At 40.2% G+C, this 25,104-nt stretch overlaps 1 protein-coding gene across 2 annotated transcripts in view; it reads left to right on the top strand.

The window, feature by feature from the left end:
* Positions 1 to 25,104, top strand: part of MYOCD (myocardin) — a 104,239-nt gene that overhangs the window by 15,345 nt on the left and 63,790 nt on the right. For both annotated transcript variants that reach the window (XM_021676086.2, XM_064378283.1), the window contains exon 2: positions 23,273 to 23,338. In XM_021676086.2, the coding sequence (XP_021531761.2) occupies positions 23,273 to 23,338 (66 nt within the window). The remainder of the gene's footprint in view (positions 1 to 23,272; positions 23,339 to 25,104) is intronic.

Raw genomic sequence — 25,104 nt, 5'->3', positions numbered from 1 at the left:
ATCTGAGTCCCTTTGTCTCAGGCATCTCCTTAGCAATAGCTTTCAAGGAACGCGGGTCAAATGGCAGGTCCTTTTTCCGGAGGCCCCTCCCGGGCGTGTGCGCACGCTGTCTGCTTAATTCACTGTCCCGGGCGTGTGTGCACGCTGTCTGCTTAATTCACTCATGGCTCAGTGCCACAGAATACATAAACAAGTGGGGAAAACCTCAGAGAGGAATCTTGGTGCCCAAATGGAGCAATTTGTCTTCTGAAATTATTGTTTGAAATTGTTTATGTCAGTTGCCGAGTTTCTGTTCTGTACTTCAGGGACCTGTTTGTGATGGGAGAAAAATTCCCCACAGCTGAACAGCATGCTGGTTGAACAGTTCTAGTGACAGTGTTGCCCGCTGCTTCCCAGTCTTCCCTGACTTAGAGAGGGGTTTGGTGAGGTTCCCTACACCCCAGCAGAGCACCCCAGGAACTATCCGATGCTCACTGTTTGCTAGGTATTGCTCTATGCCCGCTGTGTGTGCTAACTAATGTAATCCTCACGGCAATCCGGCAAGGAGGTACTGCTGTAGTACTCCTCCAATCCATAGAAGAAGAAACCAAAGCTCCCAGCACTTAAGGAACTGTCACAAAATCCCATGCCTTGTAAATGGAAAAGCTGGGACTTGAACTCATGCACCTTTGGCGTCTAAGTCCATGCTTGTGACCACTACCCTGTACTCCTTCTCAAAAGCACCCAAACCAGTCAGAGCTGGCTTGAGCCATCTGACTTTGCCATCCTGTCCTCCCAGGGAGCATGTAAGTTGGGAATTCTGTCCTCTTAGTGACATCGTAAGCCCCAAGGCATTTCCACTTGAGGTTTTCATTCCCTATCCCTCTAGTGTCTTGAGTTATTTTAACATGAAAGCCTTAAGCTCACAAACCTGGCAGCTTTGTGAGTGAGGGAGAATTCCTTTTGAGGCATGAATTAGTCTTCTTCAAATGTTTTGACAAACTGAGAGTGTGGTGCTTAGGGAGAGAATAGCTTCACAGGGTTCGTGTGAACAGACATCTTTCTAAAACAACTCGAGCTGGTGCGTGAGGCTCAGTCATTGAAATCACTGCTTGGTAACTCTGAGACCGAGCATTTTGGCTTTCAGTATTCTCCTGGTTTTGACCCAGCAAATGCCCGGCACTAGATGCTGGCCTGAATTCATGTCTCTTAATCTCCCTGAAGGAAGCAGAGCCGGAACATCCCTTAGGATGAAGAAAGAACAGTGTGTGCCTGGGCTCAGCCTCCTTGCTTGAGTGCTCTCCTCCAAGGGTCACTGAGGCCAGCCCAGCACCCCCGGAGCTCGCCTTGTTCCTTGAGACCATCTTATAATTGAGAAAACTGTTCAGTGACCTGATCATCATCTTCACCTCCTCCTTTCTGAGTACTCCCTGTAGTAGATGGGCGGACAGCTGGACCTTTGATAATCTTGTGAATACAACATACAAAGCATGCAGGGCAACATTTGGCTAGGGAACAGTTATTATTGGTACCTGGAATCAGAAGGCAAGGAACAGAGTGTGCTCAGGCATTAGCAGTCCACACAAAAAATAATCCCTGGCTCTCAGCATCGTTTGGGAAACGTGGCCAGGATTGGAGGGAGACTGATGCAGATAACCAGGGCTCTCATTTCACCTTCTACCAGCATTCTGTCAGCCACCCTCTTCTCTTTACCAGGAAACTCGATGCTTCTGTACCCCAAGGAGGAACATATCAGACCCACAGGTGACACAGGCCACTGGCAGGAACAGTGCCTTTGTCCTAGAGTCAGATAATGCCAGGCAATTGAAAGAACTTGGTGGATGAACCACTCATAGGAAGAGAAAAGGAGACTTGCATCTGTATGTGCCACACAGTATCAGCTCCCAGCTATGGAGGTGACCCGAAACCTCTGATGGTGGTCCCACTTGGGACCTTTCCAGGAAGTTATCCATTCATCAGCCAACAGCTTTCCCAAAGATCTATGCCTGGTAGTGTCCTTGAAGGCAATAATGTCGAGGTCAAAGATTACATATGAAGGTGCGTCCAGCTGAACCTAGGATAGAATTCAACAGTAAAGGGAAGGTAAAGGACTCAATTGTAAACAGGTACCACTGCCCTTTCCATGGAGAGAGTTTTCAGTGGGCTCCTGCTCTGTTGTGTCCAGGGCTTGTGATCTTGACCTGGCACTTTATGGAGAGGATGCAACAGAAATAGCCATCCAAGCTGCTGCTCACCACCTGTTTTACCCAGGTCCTAAGTATGATAACTGCCATGTGCTTTCCATCAGGAGTGTACATGTTGCTCACTTTTACAAACACCTGCATCCACATACCCAGAAGTCTTTGAATGGTAGAACAGGATTTAAAAGTCGATCTCAAAGCTTTACCTGGTTGTGCTGATAGCTTTCTGCCACCACGGGATGTGTCTCTTCAACAATGATCATATGGAACCTCTTTGCAAGTAATAGAGAATCAAACACTAGAAGCTCTGACAAAGCTTAAGCAAAAAGGAACACTTATTATAAACATACTGGGGTGTCTCATAAAACTCAACAACAGGAATGTGTTTGTGACTTGGGTGGAAATTCGCTGGAACTGGGGATTTGAACACTCTCTGGCTCTCTTCTGTGCTCCATCTCCTCCCTCAATATCGACCGGCTTTGTTTCTCAATTTGCATGGTTGAAATGGCCCCCTCCGACTGCTTTGAATTTTCTCTCTCAGTCCTATTTCCAAAATTCCCAGGGAAAAGCTCAGTCTGGCTGGGGCGATGCCCATCCTCAGAACAAAAACTGGGACTAGGAAGAGAGACAAAAACCACGTGGATAGCAGAGGAGAAAAGCATTTCCTATTAAACCCAGTGGAAAACCGTTTCAGAAGAGAATAAAGGAAGCATCACTGGCTTCCCATCCTTTCTTTCATTCGTCACTGCCACCAACAACTTTACTGCCACCGGCACCTCTCTCTCCCTCTTCCTCTTTCTCCCTCTCTGTTTCTTTCTCTCTCCCTCCTTCCCTCTGTCTCTCCTTCTCTTTCTTATCAGGCCTGTCAAGTCTTTTGGGAATGAAAATTACACACACACGCACACACACAGTTGTTAAGTAGAACTGGAAAGAGGCAAATTAAATACTGTGGGCCTGACAACTCCACTTACTTGTTTAAGCTTCTTGGGAGAAAAGGCCAGAAAAGCCTTCCCTAATTCCCAAACTACATGAAGCTCCCGACATGACACTCCCCAAATTGAAATTATTTAACATCTTTCTCCTTCCCTAGACTGTAAACTTTACATAGGCAGAACTTGCAACAGTCTAATTCAGAGCTGGATCCCTCATGTCTAAGACAGTGTTTGGACATGCAGTAAGTGATCAATAAATATTGAATGAATGAAATGAATGAATGGACAAATGATGTTAGCATGTTCACCTTACTGGCCAATTCCCAGATGAACGCATCACTTCAAAGGCTCCTGGCAGCCCGATCAATTTTGCTGCCAATATTCATAGTAATAGTGCTTTGGTTTTTTTTTTAAGTCTGACCAAAGAGTTGGTCATATAAGTAAGTTTAATTCACATCTATCTCTTTCTCTCTCTCTCCATCTTCCATTAATTTATCATCAAGACATAGCAATTCTTTTTTTTTTTTTTTTTTTTTGCCACTTGTTTCTCAAATCTGCCCTCTTTTTTTTATTCCCAAGTGGACTTTCTTGCCTTATCCATGGATCGTGACAAGAGTCTCCAAACCAACCCTGTCTCTTCCCATCACCCTAGCATCAGATGAGTCCTCCTAAAATGTCACGATTACCAAATTACTCTGCTGCTCAAAAAAATGCCATCATAGCCCTCTTTCTACAGGATAAAGTGCAATGTAGCATCCACGGCCCCCTGCATCTGAATTCCCAACTCCTGTTACAGGGTCTCCCCTACCACTCCCAAACGGGAAGCTTTTCCTGGAACCAAAGAATGTCCAGAGGAGCACTACACATTTTATGGAGCCCAGGGCAAAATGACAGTGCAGGGTCCCTTCTTCAAAAATGATTAAGAATTTCACAATGGTGATAGCACCTCATTGAACCAAGCACAGGGTTCTTCTAAAAATAGGGCTTTTTCTTTTTTTTCTCTTTTTTGTTTGAGACAGAGTTTTGTTCTTGTTGCCCAGGTTGGAGTGCAATGGCGTGATCTGGGCTCACTACAACCTCTGCCTCCCAGGTTCAAGCGATTCTCCTTCATCAGCCTCCCAAGTAGCTGAGATTACAGGTGTGTGCCACCACACCCAGCTAATTTTTGTATTTTTAGTAGAGACCGGGTTTCACCATGTTGGCCAGGATGGTCTCAATCTCTTGACCTCATGATCTGTCCATCTCAGCCTCCCAAAGTGCTGGTGTTATAGGCATGAGCCACTGCACCTGGCCAAAATAGGGCTCTTTCACAGCACAAGTCATATGCTCATGAAGCCAGCCCTGGGTAGAAAGTGCCATGTTTATTTCAGATTTAAGATTTTACTCATTTTGTGCCAGGCATAGTGGCTTTAATCCCAGCACTTAGGGAGGGCGAGTCAGGTGGATAACTTGAGGCCAGGAGTTCAAGAACAGCCTGGCCAACATGGCAAAACCCCATCTCTACTAAAAACACAAAAAATGTTAGCCAGGCATGGTGGCACATGCCTATAATCCTAGCTATTCAGGAGGCCAAGGTACAAGAATCACTTGAACCCAGGAGGCAGAGAGAGGTTGGCAGTGATCTGAGATCACACTAGTCACTAGTACATTCCAGCCTGGGTGACAGAGTAAGATCCTGTCTCAAAAAAAAAAAAAGCAGGCAAAGTGGGGTGGGCATGCTGACTCACTCCTGTAATCCCAGCACTTTGGGAGGCTGAGGTGGGTGGGTCACTTGAGATCAGGAGTTCCAGACCAGCCTGGGCAACAGGGTAAAACCTCATCTGTACTAAAAATACAAACAATTAATCAGCCATGGTGGCATCTGTAATCCCAGCTACTCAGGAGGCTGAGGCAGGAGAATCACTTGAAACGGAGAGACGGAGGTTGCAGTGAGCTGAGATCATGCCACTGCACTCCAGCCTGGGAGACAGATTGAGACTGGCTCAAAAAGAAAAAAGGTTTTATGTGTTTTATTTTGTTTCATCGGTCAAGGATTCCCTTGCATCTTACCCATGAATTTCTCACTTGAAAAGTTAAAGGTTCAGTTCTTCTGCCCTTTGGTAGCCTTCTACATATATGGATTATTTAATAAGATGCTGCCTAACACTCTATTTAGTTAACTCAAGTGTGTGTATCTTTTTCTCCATCAGAGTATATATGCCTTAAGTTGCTTTGTATAATTCTCAGTGTCTAAAGGTACCTCAACAAATAGCAAGGAATTGTTCAGTACTTTATGAGAACTTGAATTGGTAGCTACACATACAAATGCATGAGCACCGAGCTGGCCTGATCATCGTAAAGACTTCTGGAGTAACCATAAAAGTCATAGCTGTTTGGCCAGGCACGGTGGCTTACACCTGTAATCCCAGCACTTTGGGAAGCCGAGGAGGGCAGATCGTGAGGTCAGGAAATCAAGACCATCCTGGTCAACATGGTAAAACCCTATCTCTACTAAAAATACAAAAAATTAGCTTGGTGTGGTGGCAGGCACCTGTCAGCTTGGTGTGGTGGCAGGCACTCCAGCTACTCAGGAGTCTGAGGCACGAGAATCACTTGAACAGGGAGGTGGAGATTACAGTGAGCCAAGATCGCGCCACTGCACTCCAGCATGGCAACAGAGCAAGACTCCGTCTCAAAAACAAAAACGAAAGCAAAGGAATAGCTGTTCCAGGTGACATTTCCCTCTAAAGGGTTACTTTGGGACCCTGCATTTCACCCTTGACTCCTTAGAGCCCTTGGTGAGATATGCTTTACAATTTTGCAGCATTTTCCTGTCCTTTGAATGTAACACTAAGAACTATAACAAGAAATACCATAATCTCACCAGAAAAACTTGAGATTAAGAGGAATCTCAGAGCCCTGAATTTGGAGACTTACAAAGACAGATCGTGGTAAAAAATGAAGCCAAGTGTCATGAAATGTTAGCCCCCCAAGGAGCCTTTGACATCATCAGCTCATCTCTCTTGCTTTACAGAGGAGGAAACTGAAGCTGCACAGGTGAAGTGTCTTGGCCGAGGTCACGTGGCTATTTAGTGGGAGGAACAAGGGGTCTTCTCCCAAGCTCTTGTGGGACTTTCAACACATCCTGCTGATATATCGGGGCAGACAGAACTTTGGGTGAACTTCTAGTCAACACCTGTAGGTATTTCACCCGCGTGCAAAGCAGAAATTGAATGTAGGCCCAGTTTCCTTTTTAAGACACTCCAATTTTTCACAAAATTCTGGAGTTTGGCATCTAACTGTATAACACTCAAATTATAAAGAAGGTTTCCATTTAGACATAGGGCTTATCGTATCTGCAGACCATGGACACAGTCTAGAGCCGTGGGAGTACAAGCAGCATCATGGGTCTGTTGAAAAGGTAGCTCTCGTAGTTGCCAAGGGCACTGGTTGCTAGGGAGGGTGCAGAAGATTCTAAGAGCCAAGAGTCCATTGTAAGGAAAGGTGCTGCAGAAGTGGTGAAAACCCACCACCATCTGCTGATGGAAAAGGAAGACTTCCCTCTGCTGCTGTTGCTAAGGGAGCTGGCTCTCTCCTGGATTTGAGAGCTTTCCAGTGCTCTCTGGAGCCTTCAGCATCCTGCAAGGCAGCTTCGAAGGACCCAGATGGGGTGGGAGAACAGAGTCATGTTGGTGTAATGGCACTGTAATCCACCCCCGCTCTTTACTCCTGAATAAAATCGCTCATCTATTCCCAAGCAATATCTCTTAGGAGGTTTGAGATTTTTAGAACTAAATCATAAAAATAACATATGGAAGTTGGAAGGCGTTTAGGGGACCATGCAACCCGATGGTTTTAAAACTCTTCTCTGCAGAGTTTTAACGTTTTGTGAAAGGTTTTGCTTTTGTCCTTCACCTCCATGCTACTTTGTTTCTTTCCATGTAAGATTGCTAGTTAAAAAACACTTACACTTTTAGGCATATGTTTTTAAAAGTTTGAAACCACCTAATTCTAACCTAGTCCTTCCCTTCATGGGTAAGGAGTCTGGAGCCCAGAGAGATGAATTTCTTGCATTGTTATTATTTTGATGTGTTGCTAGAAACAGACATGTGGGTTTACTCAGTAAAATCTGGGGAGTTATTTTCACCTTCCCACATAGTCAAGGCAGAGCCATTCCTAGAGGGACTAGAATTTGTGGAGTATTTAGAAGAAAGAGAGGAAGGTGGCTTTGTGGGTGAGGGATGTATGGCTGGTACAGTGAGTCCTCATCTTTTATTTCGATTAGTCACTCTTTTGAAATAAATTTATGTTTTTTCTTCCCCCAAAGGATAACTTATTAAGTATATACTAAACAGAAACCATTTTATGATATTATTAAAAGTTTAAATACAAATTAATTTATGTTCGAAAAAATTACCTGGTTAAACCAAGTATTCTGGTGGGTGTTTTAAAGAAAATACGACCATATTTAGAGTCTGAAAAGGTTGCAGCAAGTAGGGGGCACAAGTAGGTCAAGCAAGGCCAGGGGGAATTTATTTAAGATAAATGGAATAGTTTGATAGACGAAAACCAAACAGTGGAGTGGAGAGGAGGTAGGAAGAAAATCAGTCACATTTGAATAATACAGTGGTGTTAAGGAAGCAGTGTGTCCATGGCAACACGGGAGAAGAAATGGGTAAGGATGATGCTCTTAGCAAGAATGACTTATTTGGGTAGATGAAATAGAAGCTTAACACACAGATTCCAGTAACTTCCTTCAAAGAAGATAGTTCTTTTCTTTCTTTTCTTTCCTTCCTTCCTTTCTCCCTTCCTTCCTTTCTCCCTTCCTTCCTTCCTTCCTCCCTTCCTTCCTTCTTTCCTTCCATCTCCTTCCTTCCTTTCATCTTTCCTTCCTTCTTTCCTTCCATCTCCTCCTTCCTTCCTCCCTTCCTTCCTTCCTTCTTTCCATCTCCTTCCTTCCTTCCTTCCCTTGCTCCCTCCCTCCCTCTCTCTCTCCTCTCTCTCCTCTTTCTTTCTTTCTTTTCTTTATTTCTTCAGCATCATTTCCTTCTTGGGCCCTGGATGGCAGCCCATGATGGGGACAAAAGTATTGCCTTATAAATCAGAGTTCTGCTAGACCTCTTCGACTATTTCTTGTTTTTCTTCTGGAGCGAGACCTAGTGTTCCCCTGCTTTAACACATCTTTCATTTTCTATTAAATACATGTGAATTAATCAGTTATCATTGGAAGAGATATTCACTCCCATACATGCATGGGCATGTGTGCGCGCGCACACACACACACACACACACAGTTCTTACAATTAAAAAATAAACTTTGTTTTCTATTTGCACTATCTTTTCACCACTTCTTTCTTCCCTGACCCCATCCTTGCTTTCTCTTCTTTTGTCTGCTCCCTCTTTCCCTAAAATCCTCAGTACATTTAAGAATTGGCTCACACTCAAATTTAATCAGATTAAACTTCTCTCACCTGCTGCATATAAACATTTACAGGAATGTGCAGCACTATTATCATAATCTCATGTATTGCTTCTGTTGCTGGTGTAGGTATAAGATACTTGCTAATTTTTGGTCTCTTGAAATCTTGGAATTGCTTGAAAATAATCCTGAAGCCTTGGTTTGTAGAATTAGACTCCCACATCCTATAAAGTATATATTTTGTCAGGTGTAAACCTAGTCTGATACCAAACAAAACCAAATATTTAGGTCAGGATATAAAGAAAAAGTAGACACAGATTTGATATTATATAAGCATATATTGTACAACAAACGACATATCTAAAATCCATTTGCTATAGAAATGAATGATATTAGAACAATTAACAATTTGAGACCGGGTGCACTGGCTCACCCCTGTAATCCCAGCACTCTGGGAGGCCAAGGTGGGCAGATCACTTGAGGTCAGGAGTTCGAGACCAGCCTGGCCAACATGGTGAAACCCCATGTCTACTAAAATACAAAAATTAGCTGTGCATGGTGGCAGGCTCCTGTAATCCCAGCTGCTCAGGAGGCTGAGGCAGGGGAATCCCTTGAACCCAGGAGGCAGAGATTGCGGTGAGCTGAGATTGCGCCACTGCACTCTAGCCTAGGTGACAGAGCAAGACTCCATCCCAAAAAACAAAAAAGTACAGTTTGAAAAAATAATTGGAACCTTCTGTAACACTACATACTAAAATTAATTCCAGATTCACTGCAAAGTTAAATGCAAATTTAGAAACCAAAATATAAATATGTAAGAACGTTTAAGTGATACATAATCTGGAGATGGAGAAGGAATAAGTGTTCATCAAAGATAGAAATCATAAAAGAATATTCTAAGGGATTCAATATAGACATATTAAATGCCAAAAATCATCACAAGGTTGAAAGGCAAACTAAAAATGAGTAGAAATTTACAACATAGATAACTATGTTTAATGTACTTCAAATATAAATAGATCTCCTAAGTCTATAAGGAAGGAAAAGTCCCAGTGGAAAATCTGTCAAAGAATGTTGTCAGACAGTCCACAAGAGAAAAGATACTAATAGTAAAAAAATCTAAGAAAACATCTTTGTCTCATTAAAAAGTATAAATGAGAAAAAAAAGTATAAATGAGATACCATTGTTAGTTATCAAATTAGCAAAGCTTCTTTCGTTTTCTTTTCTTCTTGTTAATTAGGTTGTAGTGAAGTTAGGACACTCCCATAGTCCCCATAGGAGTACAAAATGACTTGACTCATCTTTACTGAAGGAAAGAAAATTAAGTTTACAATGAAAAGGGATTAAATAGATATTGAAGCATAATGAGATACTATGTAGCCATAGAAAATGAGTTGACATATACACACCCACACAAAAAGTAGGAGCATATTGAACAAAATGAAAAAGCAAGGCACAAATAGTATAGAAACATGGTCTAATTTCTGTATACAGTATATTTGCTTATTTCTATTTCTCAAACATACCTTTTTCTCAGAAGTTCCTGGAATGTTTGTGAAAATGTATTCCTGGTCTACTCCAGACATACTAGACTATATAGCTTCCAGGAAGGGGACCGGGAAATTTGTGTTTATCAAGCCCCCCGGGGGGGTTATATCAGGTAAATTGAGGAAATCCTGATCAAATCTGATGTAATCTCTTTCTTCAATTTATATCGAAACTGAGATCCAGCAAGCCTCTCAAAAGCAATAGCTATTTAGTAGCAGAATGGAATCTAGAAGTACATGTGTCCGATTCCAGATGAGCAATCCCTCTTAAAAACCCCAAGCATATTCACTAATATTCTTAAATGTAACTCTCAGCAACTTCCTAATCCCTTTGTAGATAGATGACAGAGCTTTGTAATTCTATTGTTGCACATTCGGTGATGACCTTTCTTTGTTGATAGCAAATGGAAAGTTTTCCATTTTCACCGTTCCCTAGCAATGTGACATTTTCAAACAGTAGCTCAAAACTCTTTAAATAGAAAAGATCCATTTCTACTCTATCGTGACTCAGTAACAGCCATAGGATTCTTCTCAAACTTTCCTAAAAATGTCATCTTTGGGCTGGACTCAAGAGGAACATTTCAGCCAAGGAGACACATTTTCCACTCTGTCAAGAATGAGCGAGCATGGGGTTGGAACATAAAGTGTTTTGCAATCCTCGGAAAAGCAATACTTCTCACCAAAACCATGGCAACGACTCCATGTGATGCCATCAGAGTCTGGGATTATTCAGGAGCCTCATTATAATTGGAGACTTGGTTGGGGTCATCACCTATGTTGGTCAGAACAGTCACCTAGCTCCTTATTGGCTCCAGAAGAACGGTACCCTACCTGACTGTTGCCATGGAGACACTGTGGGCAGTGATTCTGAGCTGAGCATCCCTTATGTTGAGTTACTAGGGGACAGGTAGCATGAAATGTGCCTCCTGTTCTAATGGCTTCTGATTCTTCTTTTAAAAAGACATGCCCCCCACCCCCACACCAAATGGGAGAAATACATTAAAACACAAGGTATAACATGGCTAAAATTACTGTTTTCTCATCCAAATATTAATAGTTTCATTTGGAACTTACACACATGAGGTAAAAGTTTAGAGTCCAAAGTCATGGTTGGAAATTTGCTTGCCTCAGTTTATGACTTTATGGCCTTGGATGAGCCTTTATATCCTAGGAGGTATGATCAGGGGATAATAATACACACTCCTCAAGGATTTTTGGGAGATTTCAATTGGTGATTTACAGAAAAATTTCTGTCTCCAAGACTGGTACTTTTCAATTCTGGTAGTAATCCATCCCTTTCAACTTTCTTATTGGGAATTATCAACACCAGAGAGACAGGGAAAAGGAATAAAAGAAAGGAATATAAGATCAAAGAACTGATCTGTAATGAGTGAATGACTCAACTTCTGTTCACCCATTTTCTGCCTTTCCATCTCACTTGACGTGCTGTTACTCCTGTGCCTTCAGTTTTCTCTTCATGTAAATGGGATAAACTCTTCTAAGAAACCATCACTCCTGGGCACAGCCAATGTTTAAGGCAGTAATGACTTTGTAAAAGATGGCCAGGAGCCGTGGCTCACACCTGTAATCCCAGCACTTTGGTAGACTGAGGTGGCGGATCACCAGAGGTCAGGAGTTCAAAACTAGCCTGACCAAGATGGTGAAACCCCATCTCTACTAAAAATACAAAAATTAGCCAAGCGTGGTGACACACACCTGTAATTCCAGCTACTCAGGAGGCTGAGGCAGGAGAATCACAGAGGTTCCAGTGAGCCGAGATCATGCCATTGCACTCCAGGCTGGGCAACAGAGTAAGACTCTCTCCATCTCAAAAAAAGTAAATAAATAAAAATAAAAATAAAAATAAAATTTTTAAAAAAGGTACAAGCCTGCATTCCCATTGCAACCTAAAGCTCCCTTTTCTTCTTCAGCTTCTGTAACGGGAAAACAGGTGGGCTTTCTCATCATTATCAATACAAAGCATAAAGGTCTTTGATAACCTTGTAGAGTTTAGAAAGTGGTAAACTCATTAAGGCCATCCCAATAACCCTATGAAATTGTTAACTATTATTTGTTGTTAATATTGAGTTATTGCTGTATACAGCTAGGAAGGCTCTTGGACACTAAGGGTTATGAAGCTTGGCAGAGTCAAAGCTATGTTTTCCATTCCCAATGTTCTTGCCCCGTCATGTTGCCTCTCCCCTTGGCCTCAAGAAAGGCCTGCCCACCAGCAGCGGGCATGTGGCAGAGGTTACCCTCTAAGTAATAAGCAAAATGTCACAACGTCCTTCAATCTTGATATTTCCCTCCTCTTCCACTTGAAACTCTAAAGAGACCTGTACAGTTGCACCTGGTTCTTCTTCTCCCTGGGGACCTCTGCTTTCTCTCCCAGGCACAGGCGAGTGAACAGAACTCTGCCAAGCTTCCTCAATGTCCAGGAGCCCTGGCCTTCCTATCTGTACCTACCAATAACCTCAATATCAACAACAAATAATGTCACAGGTTTATTGGGAAGGCACTAATGAGTTTATCACTTTCTAAGCTCTACACTCTCTGGTCGCAGTCCCAGTGCTGTGCAGAGACAGTTTAGCTCCCATTCTTGAGCTGGAACCTAGTCCCAGCCCCAAGCTGCAAGCAAGGAATATAGTCCTGGTTCTCTGCTATACTTGACCCACAAGTTTCTATGCATTTTTAAATAATCATTAAACAGCGGGCTGCTTCTCTGAACTGAATAGACTTCACATCTATTCTATGATCATAAAATATTAAGGGAACATATTTTCCCTTCTTTGGGGAGGTAGGTGCTTAGGGTGGTGGTAGAACTTGCTACTTGTTCCTGAAGTTCATTTCGGAGAAAAATCACAGGGTGGAGTTGTCATGAAACATTTATGTTTTAAAAACCATATGGGCTGGGCACGGTGGCTCACGACTGTAATCCCAGCACTTTGGAAGGCCAAGGTAGGCAGATCACCTGAGGTTAGGAGTTCAAGACCAGCCTGACCAACATGGAGAAACCCCTTCTCTACTAAAAATACAAAATTAGACGGGTGTGGTGGTGCATGCCTGTAATCCCAGCTACTCAGGAGACTGAGGCAGGAGAATTGCTTGAACCTGGGAGGTGGAAGTTGCAGTGAGCCGAGATCGTGTCATTACACTCCAGCCTGGGCAACCAGAGTGAAACTCCATCTGAAAAAAAAAAAACAAAAAAAAAAAACACACACACACACACAAACACACAACATAAAATAAGGTGCTCCCTACCAGAAAATATTTATCATTAGTCTAGAATAAAATAAATGGTGTAGCACTAGGACAAGAATATTCAAATGAGGAAATCAGAATCCAGAGCCCAGACCTCTGAGTAAAGAAGCAACTTACACACAAACCTATGACTGACAGTTCTGATGACAATGGCCAAAAGAATGCAAGAATAGAAGAAAATACTGCTTTAATTCTGGAAGCTTAGAAAGACTGACACCCAAATGTCGGAACCGTAAGAGAGATTTCTGCTGTTGATAAAACATATTGGGATGACGTAGAAAAGACACCAAGAACTCACTTCCCTCAACCTTCCAAAGATAAGAATGTGCTCTCCTAAAAGTTTAATGAAGAGAACACTCCAGGAATATCTGTCACTTAGAGGTGGGTAGAACAGGGAGTGGAAAGAAGGCATGGGCCAAAAAGTAACCTTCTGCTCAGACAGTATTTTTACCTATGATGGATCGGGGAGGTTTGTCAAGCACTCTGGGACACAAATGGGCACAGCAAGCTGAAAGCAGGGAAGGGAAGGGAGGCTTTGCTCAACAAAGCACAGAAAGGCATCCAGGAAGGGGCTAGCCAGAAGCTGGAGGCGGCTGTGCCCAAAAAACAAGGCAGCTTCACCAAGCATAAGGCCAGTGGGGCAAGGTTTCTGTGTCAAGTGTCAGGACCCTCCTCTCTGCAGTAGAAGACAGCTAGAGAGAGGGATGGGTTCATTAGTGCTCACCTCTAATATCAAAGCTCAGCTGAACCTGGAGAAGAAGCCACCCAGGGATGAATTCCATCGCTAAGATCATCTGGGACTTGGCTCTCTGCCCACTCCCTTTAGAGTTAGACCCTGACCAGGCAGCCAGGCCTCTAGCTTCAGAGGAGAGAAAGATCACTGCAGCTTCCATGTGATAAGAGCAACAAGGCCAAGGGAAATGGGCAACCTGGTCATACTTTGGTAGTGGGAAAGATCAGGACAGTCTTTTAGGAGAGCTATTGTCATACGTACCAAACACCTTCAAATTTGGCATTTCCTGTGACCAAATCATTCCACTTCTAGGAGTGTTTCTTAAAGTAATATCAAAAACGTGGCCAAAAATCAACTGGAAAGAATGCCCACTGTGATTTTTAATGTTAAAACTTAAAAAAATCTGAACATTCAATAGTGGCCAGTGGTTCAATGACTTATGAAATAACCAGGAAAGAAAGAGAGAGAGAGAGAGAGAGAGAAAGAGAGAGAGAAAGAGAGGGAGGGAAGGAAGCAGGGAAGGAGGGAAGGAAGGAAGGAAGGGAGGGAAGAAAGAAAACAAATACTCTGCAGCTACTAAAATAGCATCTTTTGATGGGTATTAAATGGCATATTTGATACATTAAATGTCATTTTGATATATTACTGATAAAAAACAGCTAATGAAAGAAACCTTATAATGAGATCCCACATGAACATTTAAGAAAAAGAGCCTAAACTTTATGAGTGAAATATTAATAAGAAGTATCTCTGGTTCAGAGATTATCTTAGTCTGTTCAGACTGAAATAATGAAATGCCGTAAACTGGGTAACTTATAAGCCACAGTAAATTTATTTCTCACTGTTCTAGAGGCTAGAAAGTTAAAGATAAATGCACAGGCAGGTTTGGTGCCTGGTGAGGGCCCCTTTCCTAGTTCATAAAAGTCCCCCTCTCACTGCCTCCTGTGGTGGAAGGGGCCAGACAACTCTCTAAAGCCTCCTTTATAAGGATACCAATCCCATATATGAGAGCTCTGCCCACATGACCTAGTCACTGCTCAAACAGCCCCACTTCTTTTTTTTTTTTTTTTTTTTTGAGATAGAGTCTTGCTCTGTTGCTAAGGGTGGACTGCAGTGGCATAATCTTGGCTCACTGCAACTCCCACCTCTCGGGTTCAAGTGATTCTCCTGCCTCAGCCTCCCGAGTAGCTGGGACTATAGGTGCCTGCCACCACCCCCAGCTAATTTTTGTATTTTTTTTTTTTTTAGTAGAGATGGGGTTTCCCCATGTTAGCCAGGCTGGTCTCGAACTCCTGACCTCAAAAGATCCACCTGCCTTGGCCTCCCAAAATGCTGGGATTACAGGAATGAGCTACCGCGCCTGCCCATTTTATAAATATACCACACTGTGTTTATCCACTAGTCCATCAGTGGACACTTGTGTCACTTCCCCCTTTTATGAATAATGCTGCTATGAGGGTAGATGTACAAGTTTCTCTTCGTGTCGCTGCCTTCAATTCTTTTGCATGTATACCCACAGGTGGCATTGATGGATCGTATAGTGATTCTGTGTTTAATATTTTGGGGAGCTGCCATACTCTTTTCCAAAGTAGTTGCACCATTTTACATTCCCCTCAACAGTGCATGAGGGTTTTAATCTCTCCACATCCATGCCACCACTTGTTTCCTGTTTTATGGACGGTAGCCATCCCAATGGCTGTGAGGTGGTTAATTTCTTATTTTTCTGATGATTAATTCTGTTGATTGTTTCTGAGAAATGCCTATTCCCTTTGTTCACACTGTTACTTTAAGGCTGTGGTCTTTCCTTTGGTTAACTTTGGAGTCTTCTTTTATGTTACTAATATCCCTCCCAGATTAGGTGATCCTTGATTGTACCCTAACATCGGGCCCTTGCGGATATCTGCTAGACAGTGCACAGGTGAGCAAGCTTGCAGAGAAAAGACATGTCACTTATACTGGTGTTTTTGTGAATTCAGGGATGGTAAGGGAGAGACAGGATGAGCCAGGAGCTAGTTTCAGATGATGAAGCAATCATGACCTTCTTGGGTCTCCAATCCAGCCTCTTTGGAGACACAGCGATGGGTCCTACGGATTGCAGACAATGTACAAAGGTACAGGATGTCATAGAGGTAGACCTCCCATCTCAGTACCCCAGCTAACTACCTTGTTGGATTGAGCCTTGGGTCTCCTCTGCTCCTTGGCATGGAGGGCTCTTGGCACAGCTTTCATTTCCTCACTTGCACATCTTGGAACCTAGTTTTTCAATCCAATCTCATATGCTTTGTGTGTTTCATAAATTACTCATGGTTTCAATTCACTGAGGAATCTCATTCTTCTTTTCCAGTATGGGTATACATTTTTAAAACTATCATTTCTGTTATTTATAGGAATCAGGTGTTTGCTCTGTTTGCCATCTTGAAACAGAAAACATTTAGTATTTTTACTGCGAAATAAAAATAGAATAGGAAGTACAAATTACTAATTAGAATTTAGCGCCTAGAAACACATTGTGGCTTGTACTAGAACTTAAGTAAATGAAGAAGTTGACATTATAAATCGGTAAGCAAAGGAAATTTTTAAATAAATGGTAGTTATATATAGTTTGCCAACTATTTGGAATAAGTTAGCATTACAGCCTAGCTCCAAAGCATATACCGAATTCCACAGGCAGAGATGTCATAATCAAAGGCAAAGAATGTGAACACATAGGTTAGGCTCGGGAGGGACAAGCTGAATTGGAAAAGAGAGTTTGTGTGGGAAATAGTGCGTATATAGGAAAAGATCTTGAAGGCTAGAATAAGAAGCCACTGTGGGATGCTATACCAAGTAATCTTATGAAAATGAAGTTTAGAGAATATGATCTGGTAATGCTGTGTAATGTGTATTGCAAGGTGAGGAACTCACTAACAAAAATAAGCAAAGAAAGATATGAGATGGTTTAGTCTAGATCTGAACTGATGATTCTTCACTTTCGTAAGTCTCACAGACTTTCTAAAATCTTCCTAAAGTCATAAGCCAGTCCATAGAAATATGCATTTACATATATGCAAGCAATATATATATATATATTGAGATGGAGTTTCGCTCTTGTTACCCAGGCTGGAGTGCAATGGCGCGATCTCGGCTCACCGCAACCTCCGCCTCCTGGGTTCAGGCAATTCTCCTGCCTCAGCCTCCCGAGTAGCTGCAATTACAGGCATGTGCCACCATGCCGAGCTAATTTTTTTGTATTTTTAGTAGAGACGGGGTTTCACCATGTTGACCAGGATGGTCTAGATCTCTTGACCTCGTGATCCACCCGCCCCGGCCTCACAAAGTGCTGGGATTACAGGTGTGAGCCACCGTGCCCGGCCCGCAACATTTTTGCATACAGAGTCAGGGGTTGAACACAGCCCTTGAAGACCTAGTTCTTGGTGGAGAGAGAGGAATTTATTTTGTATTCAGGGAAAATTGAATTTATCTCCCCAACTAGCATGTTACGGTCATGAGAATAGTAACTGTCCTATTCACCACTGTATGTCAACAGCAAGCAATGCTTTCACATAGTAGGCAATCTAATATGTAACGAATGATTGAATGGATGTAATAGATTAATGCCTTCAATCTTTATAATTGAAAAATTTGCAAACAATTAAACAAAAAAAAAAGAAGTATGGGAAATGGGTATACCAAAGTGGTCCAGTGATTTCTCTATATTGAAGCAAAGAAATTTTGCCTTCTACCAGCCCCTCTTTCGTGTCATTCTTTCACTATTTGCAATGTAATTTTTCTCTGTTTTCTTCTTATCTTACCTCTCCTCTGATAATTTTTTTTTTTTTTTTTGAGACAGGGTTCTCGCTCTGTTGCCCGGGCTGGAGTGCAGTGCTGCGATCTCGGCTCATTGCAACCTCCACCTCCCAGGTTCAAACGATTCTCCTGCATCAGCCTCCTGAGTAGCTGGGATTATAGGCGTGCACCACCACGCCCAGCTAAATTTTGTATTTTTAGTAGAAACGGGGTTTCGCCGTGTTGGCCAGGTGGTCTCAGACTCTGACCTCGGGTGATCCACCTGTCTTGGCCTCCCAAAGTGCTGGAATTACCGGCATGAGGCACCTCGCCCAGCCTTCTCTGATAAGATACCTTTTTTCCTTTAGAAATTCTGCTAAAACATTTCGTGGCTACCTATTTAAAGATAATATCCCAAATCAGTGTTTCAGCCCTGACCTCTCAGCCTTTCTCCAGCCCCATATCTCAGCTGTTTATCTGGCACCTTATTTTTTATTTACCAGGACCTCAAAAATTCAGATTGTCTAAAATTAAGCTCGTCATTTTTTCAGATTTCTTTGTCAACTTTGTTATAACATAACTCTAATACGTGTTTTCAGAACCCTAAATCTTTAAGCTTTTAAATTAAAAGAGCTTAAATCTGGAAACCTTGGCTTTTTTTTTTTTTTTTTTTTTTTTGGAATCTAATGTGTGCTATGGACCCATACCCAAGAAAAAAACACATATATGCACACATAGTTGTGCATATCAATTAGTTGTATTTCTTGTAGCATATCCAAAGATCCCAGAACAACAATCCCTTGAAAGATAGTAACATACGTTTCTCTTTTTTGTTGAGATGGAGTCTCGCTCTGTCACCCAGACTGGAGTGCAGTGGCACTATCTTGGCTCACTGCAACCTCCACCTCCCAGATTCAAGCCATTCTCCTGCCTCAGCCTCCCAAGTAGCTAGGATTACAGGTACATGCCACCACACTCAGCTAATTTTTGTATTTTTAGTAGAGACAGGGTTTCACTATGTTGGTCAGGCTGGTCTCGAACTCCTGACCTCGTGATCTCCCTGCCTTGGCCTCCCAAAGTGCTGGGATTACAGGTGTGAGCCACCGCACCCATATTTCTATCCTCCTTCATGTCATCAAACTCTTCTAATTCTTTTTATTCAAAGTTTTTTTAACAGTTTCCTCTTTTGTTTCCATTTCCACTGCCTTTGTCCAGCTCAATCTAAGTCAAATGGCTTAATATCTAGAGAACTGAAAGAGTCTTCTAATTGGCTAACTCTAGCAATGGGAGATCTTTATAAACTTTTGTCTTCACTTGATTAAGATCTATCATATTGAAAGACAACATAATTGAGAATTCTTATTTATAGTTGGTATAATGTATAAAATGTGTTATTTAATGGAAAACAGCTTGTTCCTGTCACACTTGGATAAAAATTCACCAGTAAAATCACCGGGGCCTGAATATTTTTGTATGTGTGTGTGGGGGTGGTGGTGGTGGTGATGTTTATGATAATCAATGCATGATTTAATAAACATTTTTATTCCCATTTTCTGAATAACAATTTTGGTAAGCTTTAGTTTTCAATAAATGTGTCCACTTTAAGTTGTTAAATTTATTAGCACAAATTTGTTAATGTATTCTCTCATTATCTTTAATGTCTAGAATATACAGTTATAACACATTTTTTAGTCCTGTTATTGGTAAACTTTATTTTCTATTCTTATAATCAGTCATTTTAGGAGGCTGAGGCAGGTGGACCATTTGAGGTCAGGAGTTCGAGATCAACCTCACCAACATGGCGAAACCCTATCTCTACTAAAAATACAAACATTAGCCTGGCATAGTGGTGCACACTTGTAATCCCAGCTACTCAGGAGGCAAAGGCAGGAGAATTGCTTGAACCCAAGAGATGGAGGTTGTAGTGAGCAGAGATAGTGCCACTGTACTCTGGCCTGGTTGACAGAGTGAGACTCTGTCTCAAAATAAATAAATTAATTAATTTGATTTAATTTAATCAGTCTAATTAGGAGTTTGTCAGTGGTGTTGATCTTTGCAAATAACCAGCTTTTTGCATTGTTCTTTTTCTACTATTTGTCTGTTTTCTATTATAAAGATTTCTGCTTTAATCTTTATTTCTTGTTTCTACTTACTGTAGGCATACTTCTTTTCTATCTTCTTATGGTAGAATCTTAGATCATTGATTTTAAACTTTTCTCTTTTTCTAATATAAACATTTAAAACTCTAAGTTTCCCTCTAATCACTGCTTTAGCTGTATCTCAGAAGTTGTAATATAGGTTATGGGAAATTGTGATATGAAATAGTTATAATACGTGGTATATTTTTTATTACACAGTTTTAAATATTTTAATTACTCTGGTGATTTCTTTTTGACCTATGAACTATCTAGAAATATGTTGCCAAACATTTTTTTGTTAATGGCATATTCCTTTTGATATATAACTAATCCCAATGTCATCAGAAAACATACTCTATATGAGATTGATTATTTCAAATTTATTTAAACTTGTTCTGTGACTAGTATATATTGGTGAATGTACCATGTACACTTGAAAAGAATGTTTATTCTGCAGTTGTTGAATATAGAGCTAAACAAATATTAATTATATCAAGATGTTTGATATTATTGCTCAAATCCTCTGTCATTAATATTTTTTAAATCTAGTTCTATCAGATGTTGAGAGAGGAGTCTTAAAATCTCCTACTGTGATTTTGAAATTGTCTATTTATTCCTTTAATTCTGTCCATTTTTGCTTCATGTATTTTGAGGTTCTGTTCTTAAATGCGTATCCATTTATAATTGCTGTGTCTTCCTGATGAATTCTCCCTCTTATAATTACAAAATTTCCATTGTTTATCTCTGACAGTACTCTGTGATTTGATGTCTATTTTACATGACATTAAGATAGCTATTCCAGCTTTCTTGTGCTTGCTGTCTGTATGGTATATATTCTTTCCATCTACTTACTTTCAATGAATCTGACACTTTATATATAAAGCATATCTCTTGAAGATAACATATAATTGAATATTGCTTTCATAAATTCTTTCTGAAAAACTGTTTTATTTGAGCATTTCAACTATTAAAATATGATGTAATTATTGATGTGGTTGGATTTGGATCTACCATTATATTACTTGTTTTCTGTTTGTCCCTATACTTTTCATTCCTATATCCCCCTTTTCTTGTCTTCTTTGGATTAATTGGATATTTTTAGCATTTCATTTCAATTTATGGTTTTTTTTAGTTATATTCTTTGTGTTTTTATTATTAGTTACAATATAATCGTTCACTGTGACAGTCTACCTATGGTTAGTATTATACCACTGCACGTGAAGTATAGAAACTTGGCAGTCATAAGAAACCCTTTATATTATCACTGTAATCTGTATTACATCTGTGTGCCTTAAGAGCACTGCAAGACAATGTTACAATTTTTCTTTATAAAGTTGTATATGTAGTTGTATATGTTTAAAAAGAAAAATAAATATCTTTAATATTTATTAATAGAGTTACCATTGCTGACATTCTTTATTCATTCCTGAGTATCATTTCCCTTGAGCCTGAAGAATTTACTTAAGTATTTATTGCAATAAATTATATATTTTTTTTCTTTTCCCGAAAATATCTTTATCTCACCTTCACTCCTAGAGGACATTTTCTATTCTGGGTTGTCAGATTTGGGGGGCGGGGTGTTTATTTCTCTTTTTCATTTTTTATTTTCTAGCTTTCATTGTTTCTGAAGAGACATCTGTGGCTATTTAAATCAACATTTTTTTTTTAATACAATGTGTTATTTCTCCTCACCTGTTTTTAAGATTTTTCTCTTAATCTTTGGCTCTCAGCCATTGGATTATTATGTATCTAAGTGTGTTTTTCTGTGAACATATTTGGTGTAAGGTTTATTGAGCTTTTTGAATCTGTAAATTTTTTTTTTCACCAATTTCAGGAAGATTTTGGCCATTATTTCTTCCTCTGCTCTACTTCTGGGACTCTAATTACCTAATATTAGACTTTTAGATATTGTTACACTAGTCCCTGAGACCTGCTCATTTTTCATCTTCTTTTCTCTCTCTTCTTCAGTTTGATCTATCTTCAGGTTTACTGACTCATTCCTTTGATATTTTCTATTCAGTCCATTCAAAAATTTTTTATTCTAGATATTCTATTGTTAAGTTTTAATATTTCTACTTTGGTTTCTTCTTATGTGTTCTATCTTGCTGCTAAGATTTTCTAATTTTTTTTTGTCCATTTCTTTTACTTTATTGAACCTAGTTGGAAATAACTATTTTAAAATATTTGTCTGATAATTTCAACATCTGATTCATCTCAAGGTTTGCATCTGTTCATTGTCTTTTCCATCTAAAATTGGTCATATTTTCCTAGTTTTTTGTGTTAGAGTATTTTAGATTGTATTCTGGACATTGTGAGCCTTACATTATATAGACACCAAGTTCTGTAACAGTCCTCTGGAAAACATGGTTTTTATTTTAGCAGATGATTAATCCAAGTGGATTCAGACTTTAAGCCCTATCTTGTCAATGTATATAGAGAAAATGGAAAATCCATGAGGATGAGTCTGAATTTTGAGATAGAATGTGTTTGGAGGAGGGGGCAATGGAAGGAAGAACATTGTACATACTGCATTCAGAAGTTAATAATTCAATGTTATTTAATTTTTACTATTACATGTATGTGATACATATAATCTATTTGTGCTATAGATATATAATATTTGGAATATACATATATTTATTTATAATATATAATTCTGACAATTTTATAATGTTTTAATTTTTCTAAGAAAACCACAACTCCAGTAGTCCTTCTTTGAATTCCCAGAATTATTCCAGATTCTCATAATACTACCACTTATCAAAATGTCATTACACGTGCTAGACATTCTGCTAAGCAGTGTAAATGAATTGTTTTATCAAACTTTATAGCAACACCACCAGGTAGGCATTGTTTTTAGTTACAAATGAGGAAACGGGGGCTCAGAGAGGTTAAGCAACTTGCTCAGGGATACACAGCTATTAAGGGGGCAGAGATGAGATATGAACCTAGGTGGGACTCTGTCTCCCTTTTTGATATCACAGGTTGTCACCCAAGTGGAACTAGATGATATTCATCTTGCAAATGACAGAGTGGGGAGAGCTAGAGAGTGGCATTGCAAAAATAAGATTCACTTCAAAGAGGAGACAAGTATTCTAATTCTAGTTTGAGACAGACTTACTGCAAAACCTTGCAACCTTCTCAGCTTTTCTCTTTCTTCTTCCACTGTGTCTACAACAGAAATAAAAATGTACTTCACAATAATTTTCAGAACTGTTGTAGAAATAAAATGAGATGAGCTATGAACGTATAATGAAAATATAAATGATGGTAATAATATTTAGCCCAACTCACAAACTAACACTTCCTTTTCTAAGTTTTACAGTTAAGACTTCAACAAAGAAGGACCCAGGAACAACTGGCTAACCAAGGCATAATACCACGTGAGTATCTACATCTCTTAATTACTGATATACATGGGACCACACCATTTGGGAGCTGGAAAGTGCCTCAGAGGCTGCTTAGTCTAAGCCAGTGCGTTGGTCTCTCATTGTCTTCAAAGCATTGGTATCAGCAGAAATCCCAGACCTGGGATGCTTTGCCCTGACTGCTACCTAAACATCTGCAAGGGGCTCTTTTTAATGATACTGGTTATGCCTAAAATTCCAGTGTAGTGAATTTGTTCTTAGGGCAAACACAATTCATTATGGGCACCCCCGACTCATCTACTTTTAAAATTGAATATAATTAATATTCTTTCCAGAAGCATCAGTCACATCACCTTTTTCTCACCTCCTCAGTTTCAGTTCTGTTTGGGGTATTTGAGTCCACAAGTAATTGAATATTGTCAAGTATTTCCTCTCTAGAAGGTGGAGTGGCAATACTATTTTAGCATAAATGATATAATGTTGAATTGCTGGCCACAATCTGGATAAAAGAAGAAGGATTGTTATATATCTTTTAGAGGATTATGTTTTAAATTTTCTACCAATCCAGCAATGAAAGCTAACTCTTGGTTATCTGTGGGAATAGAGGAAAGGGTACCCTGGATGAATAAGTCATGGGTGAAGCTGCTCTAGATCATACATTCTAACTTCCTCTCCAACAAAATTTAAAAATCAAGATCTATAATGACTTGTGCAGAAATTCAGCTGTCTGTAAAATGCTATTGTGACTGCTACTTCAGAGTTCAGTGTACAACAAGCGGAAGTTTCCCGTTGAAAAATTGTTGTGTAGATAGTTATACTGAAACTCTATGACCCACGGCTAAACATTTAAAGTTTAATCTTTGTTTCAGAGCCAGACAGAACTAAAAAGTTTTCGGGCCTTTTGTTTTGTAATTCAAAAGTAGTCCTTTGTTCATGGCTAAGCTCTACAAATAGTAAACAGTAGGTGACCTTAAAGTGGGACAACTCTTTCAGAGGTTCGTGAAGTACAAACGAAACAGCTCACCCTGCGATTTCAAGGCTGTTTAAGCAACGTTTACAAGTATGCTGAGGAACCAAAGGAACAAAGAGCAAGTCTATGTGTGGCCTGTTTCATCTTAGCCTCTCCTTGGAGGTGCTAAAGACAGGGAGAAACCAAAAGCCTGCAAATGTCAGGTCAGGTCCAGACAATTTCACTCAAAGCTGATAATCTATCCCTTCCCTGATGTTTTTTCTCTTTAATTCTGCAAATGGAGCAGATGGACCCACAACCTTTCCGTAAGCCCAAGTTGTACACATCTGATTTACAGTTTGACTCATGTGCTTAAATACTCTGGGCCCGGGTCTTGCAGCTGGCATTTGGCTGAGAATAAACATTTTTTGAGGGATACAGGGTTAAATCTGAAAATTAGTAAAAACACCCAACGAAGATGGTAATTACCCTTATCCTACATTTTAACACCTATTGTGTAAGTTATATAAATCAAATGTTCATTTGTGTAGTAGAATCTGATGAAGATAGAATATTTTGTTCTCTAGGAATTCTAAAATCAAGTAATATGCATATTAACAAAATAATGCTTAACAGATATTTTGCATCTTTAGTTCATTGCATCATTAAGATAATTTCTAGAAAAAAAACTACAAATCATGAAATAATGAAGCATTTTAAAAAGCACACACTATGATAAAGGTTTTCCCCAATCTGCAGCTACCTCCTCTCAACCAGGCTTTCCAAGAGTGTAGATTCTGCTGAGGAAAAGTGTCCAAGTCAGACAGGTGCA

Source organism: Aotus nancymaae, unplaced genomic scaffold, assembly GCF_030222135.1.
Source record: "Aotus nancymaae isolate 86718 unplaced genomic scaffold, 86718_ANA_hifiasm-v0.15.2.pri h1tg000018l, whole genome shotgun sequence".
Lineage (NCBI taxonomy): Eukaryota > Metazoa > Chordata > Mammalia > Primates > Aotidae > Aotus > Aotus nancymaae.
The sequence above is the reverse complement of the archived record's forward strand: the minus strand, read 5'-3'. Positions and strand labels throughout refer to the sequence as shown.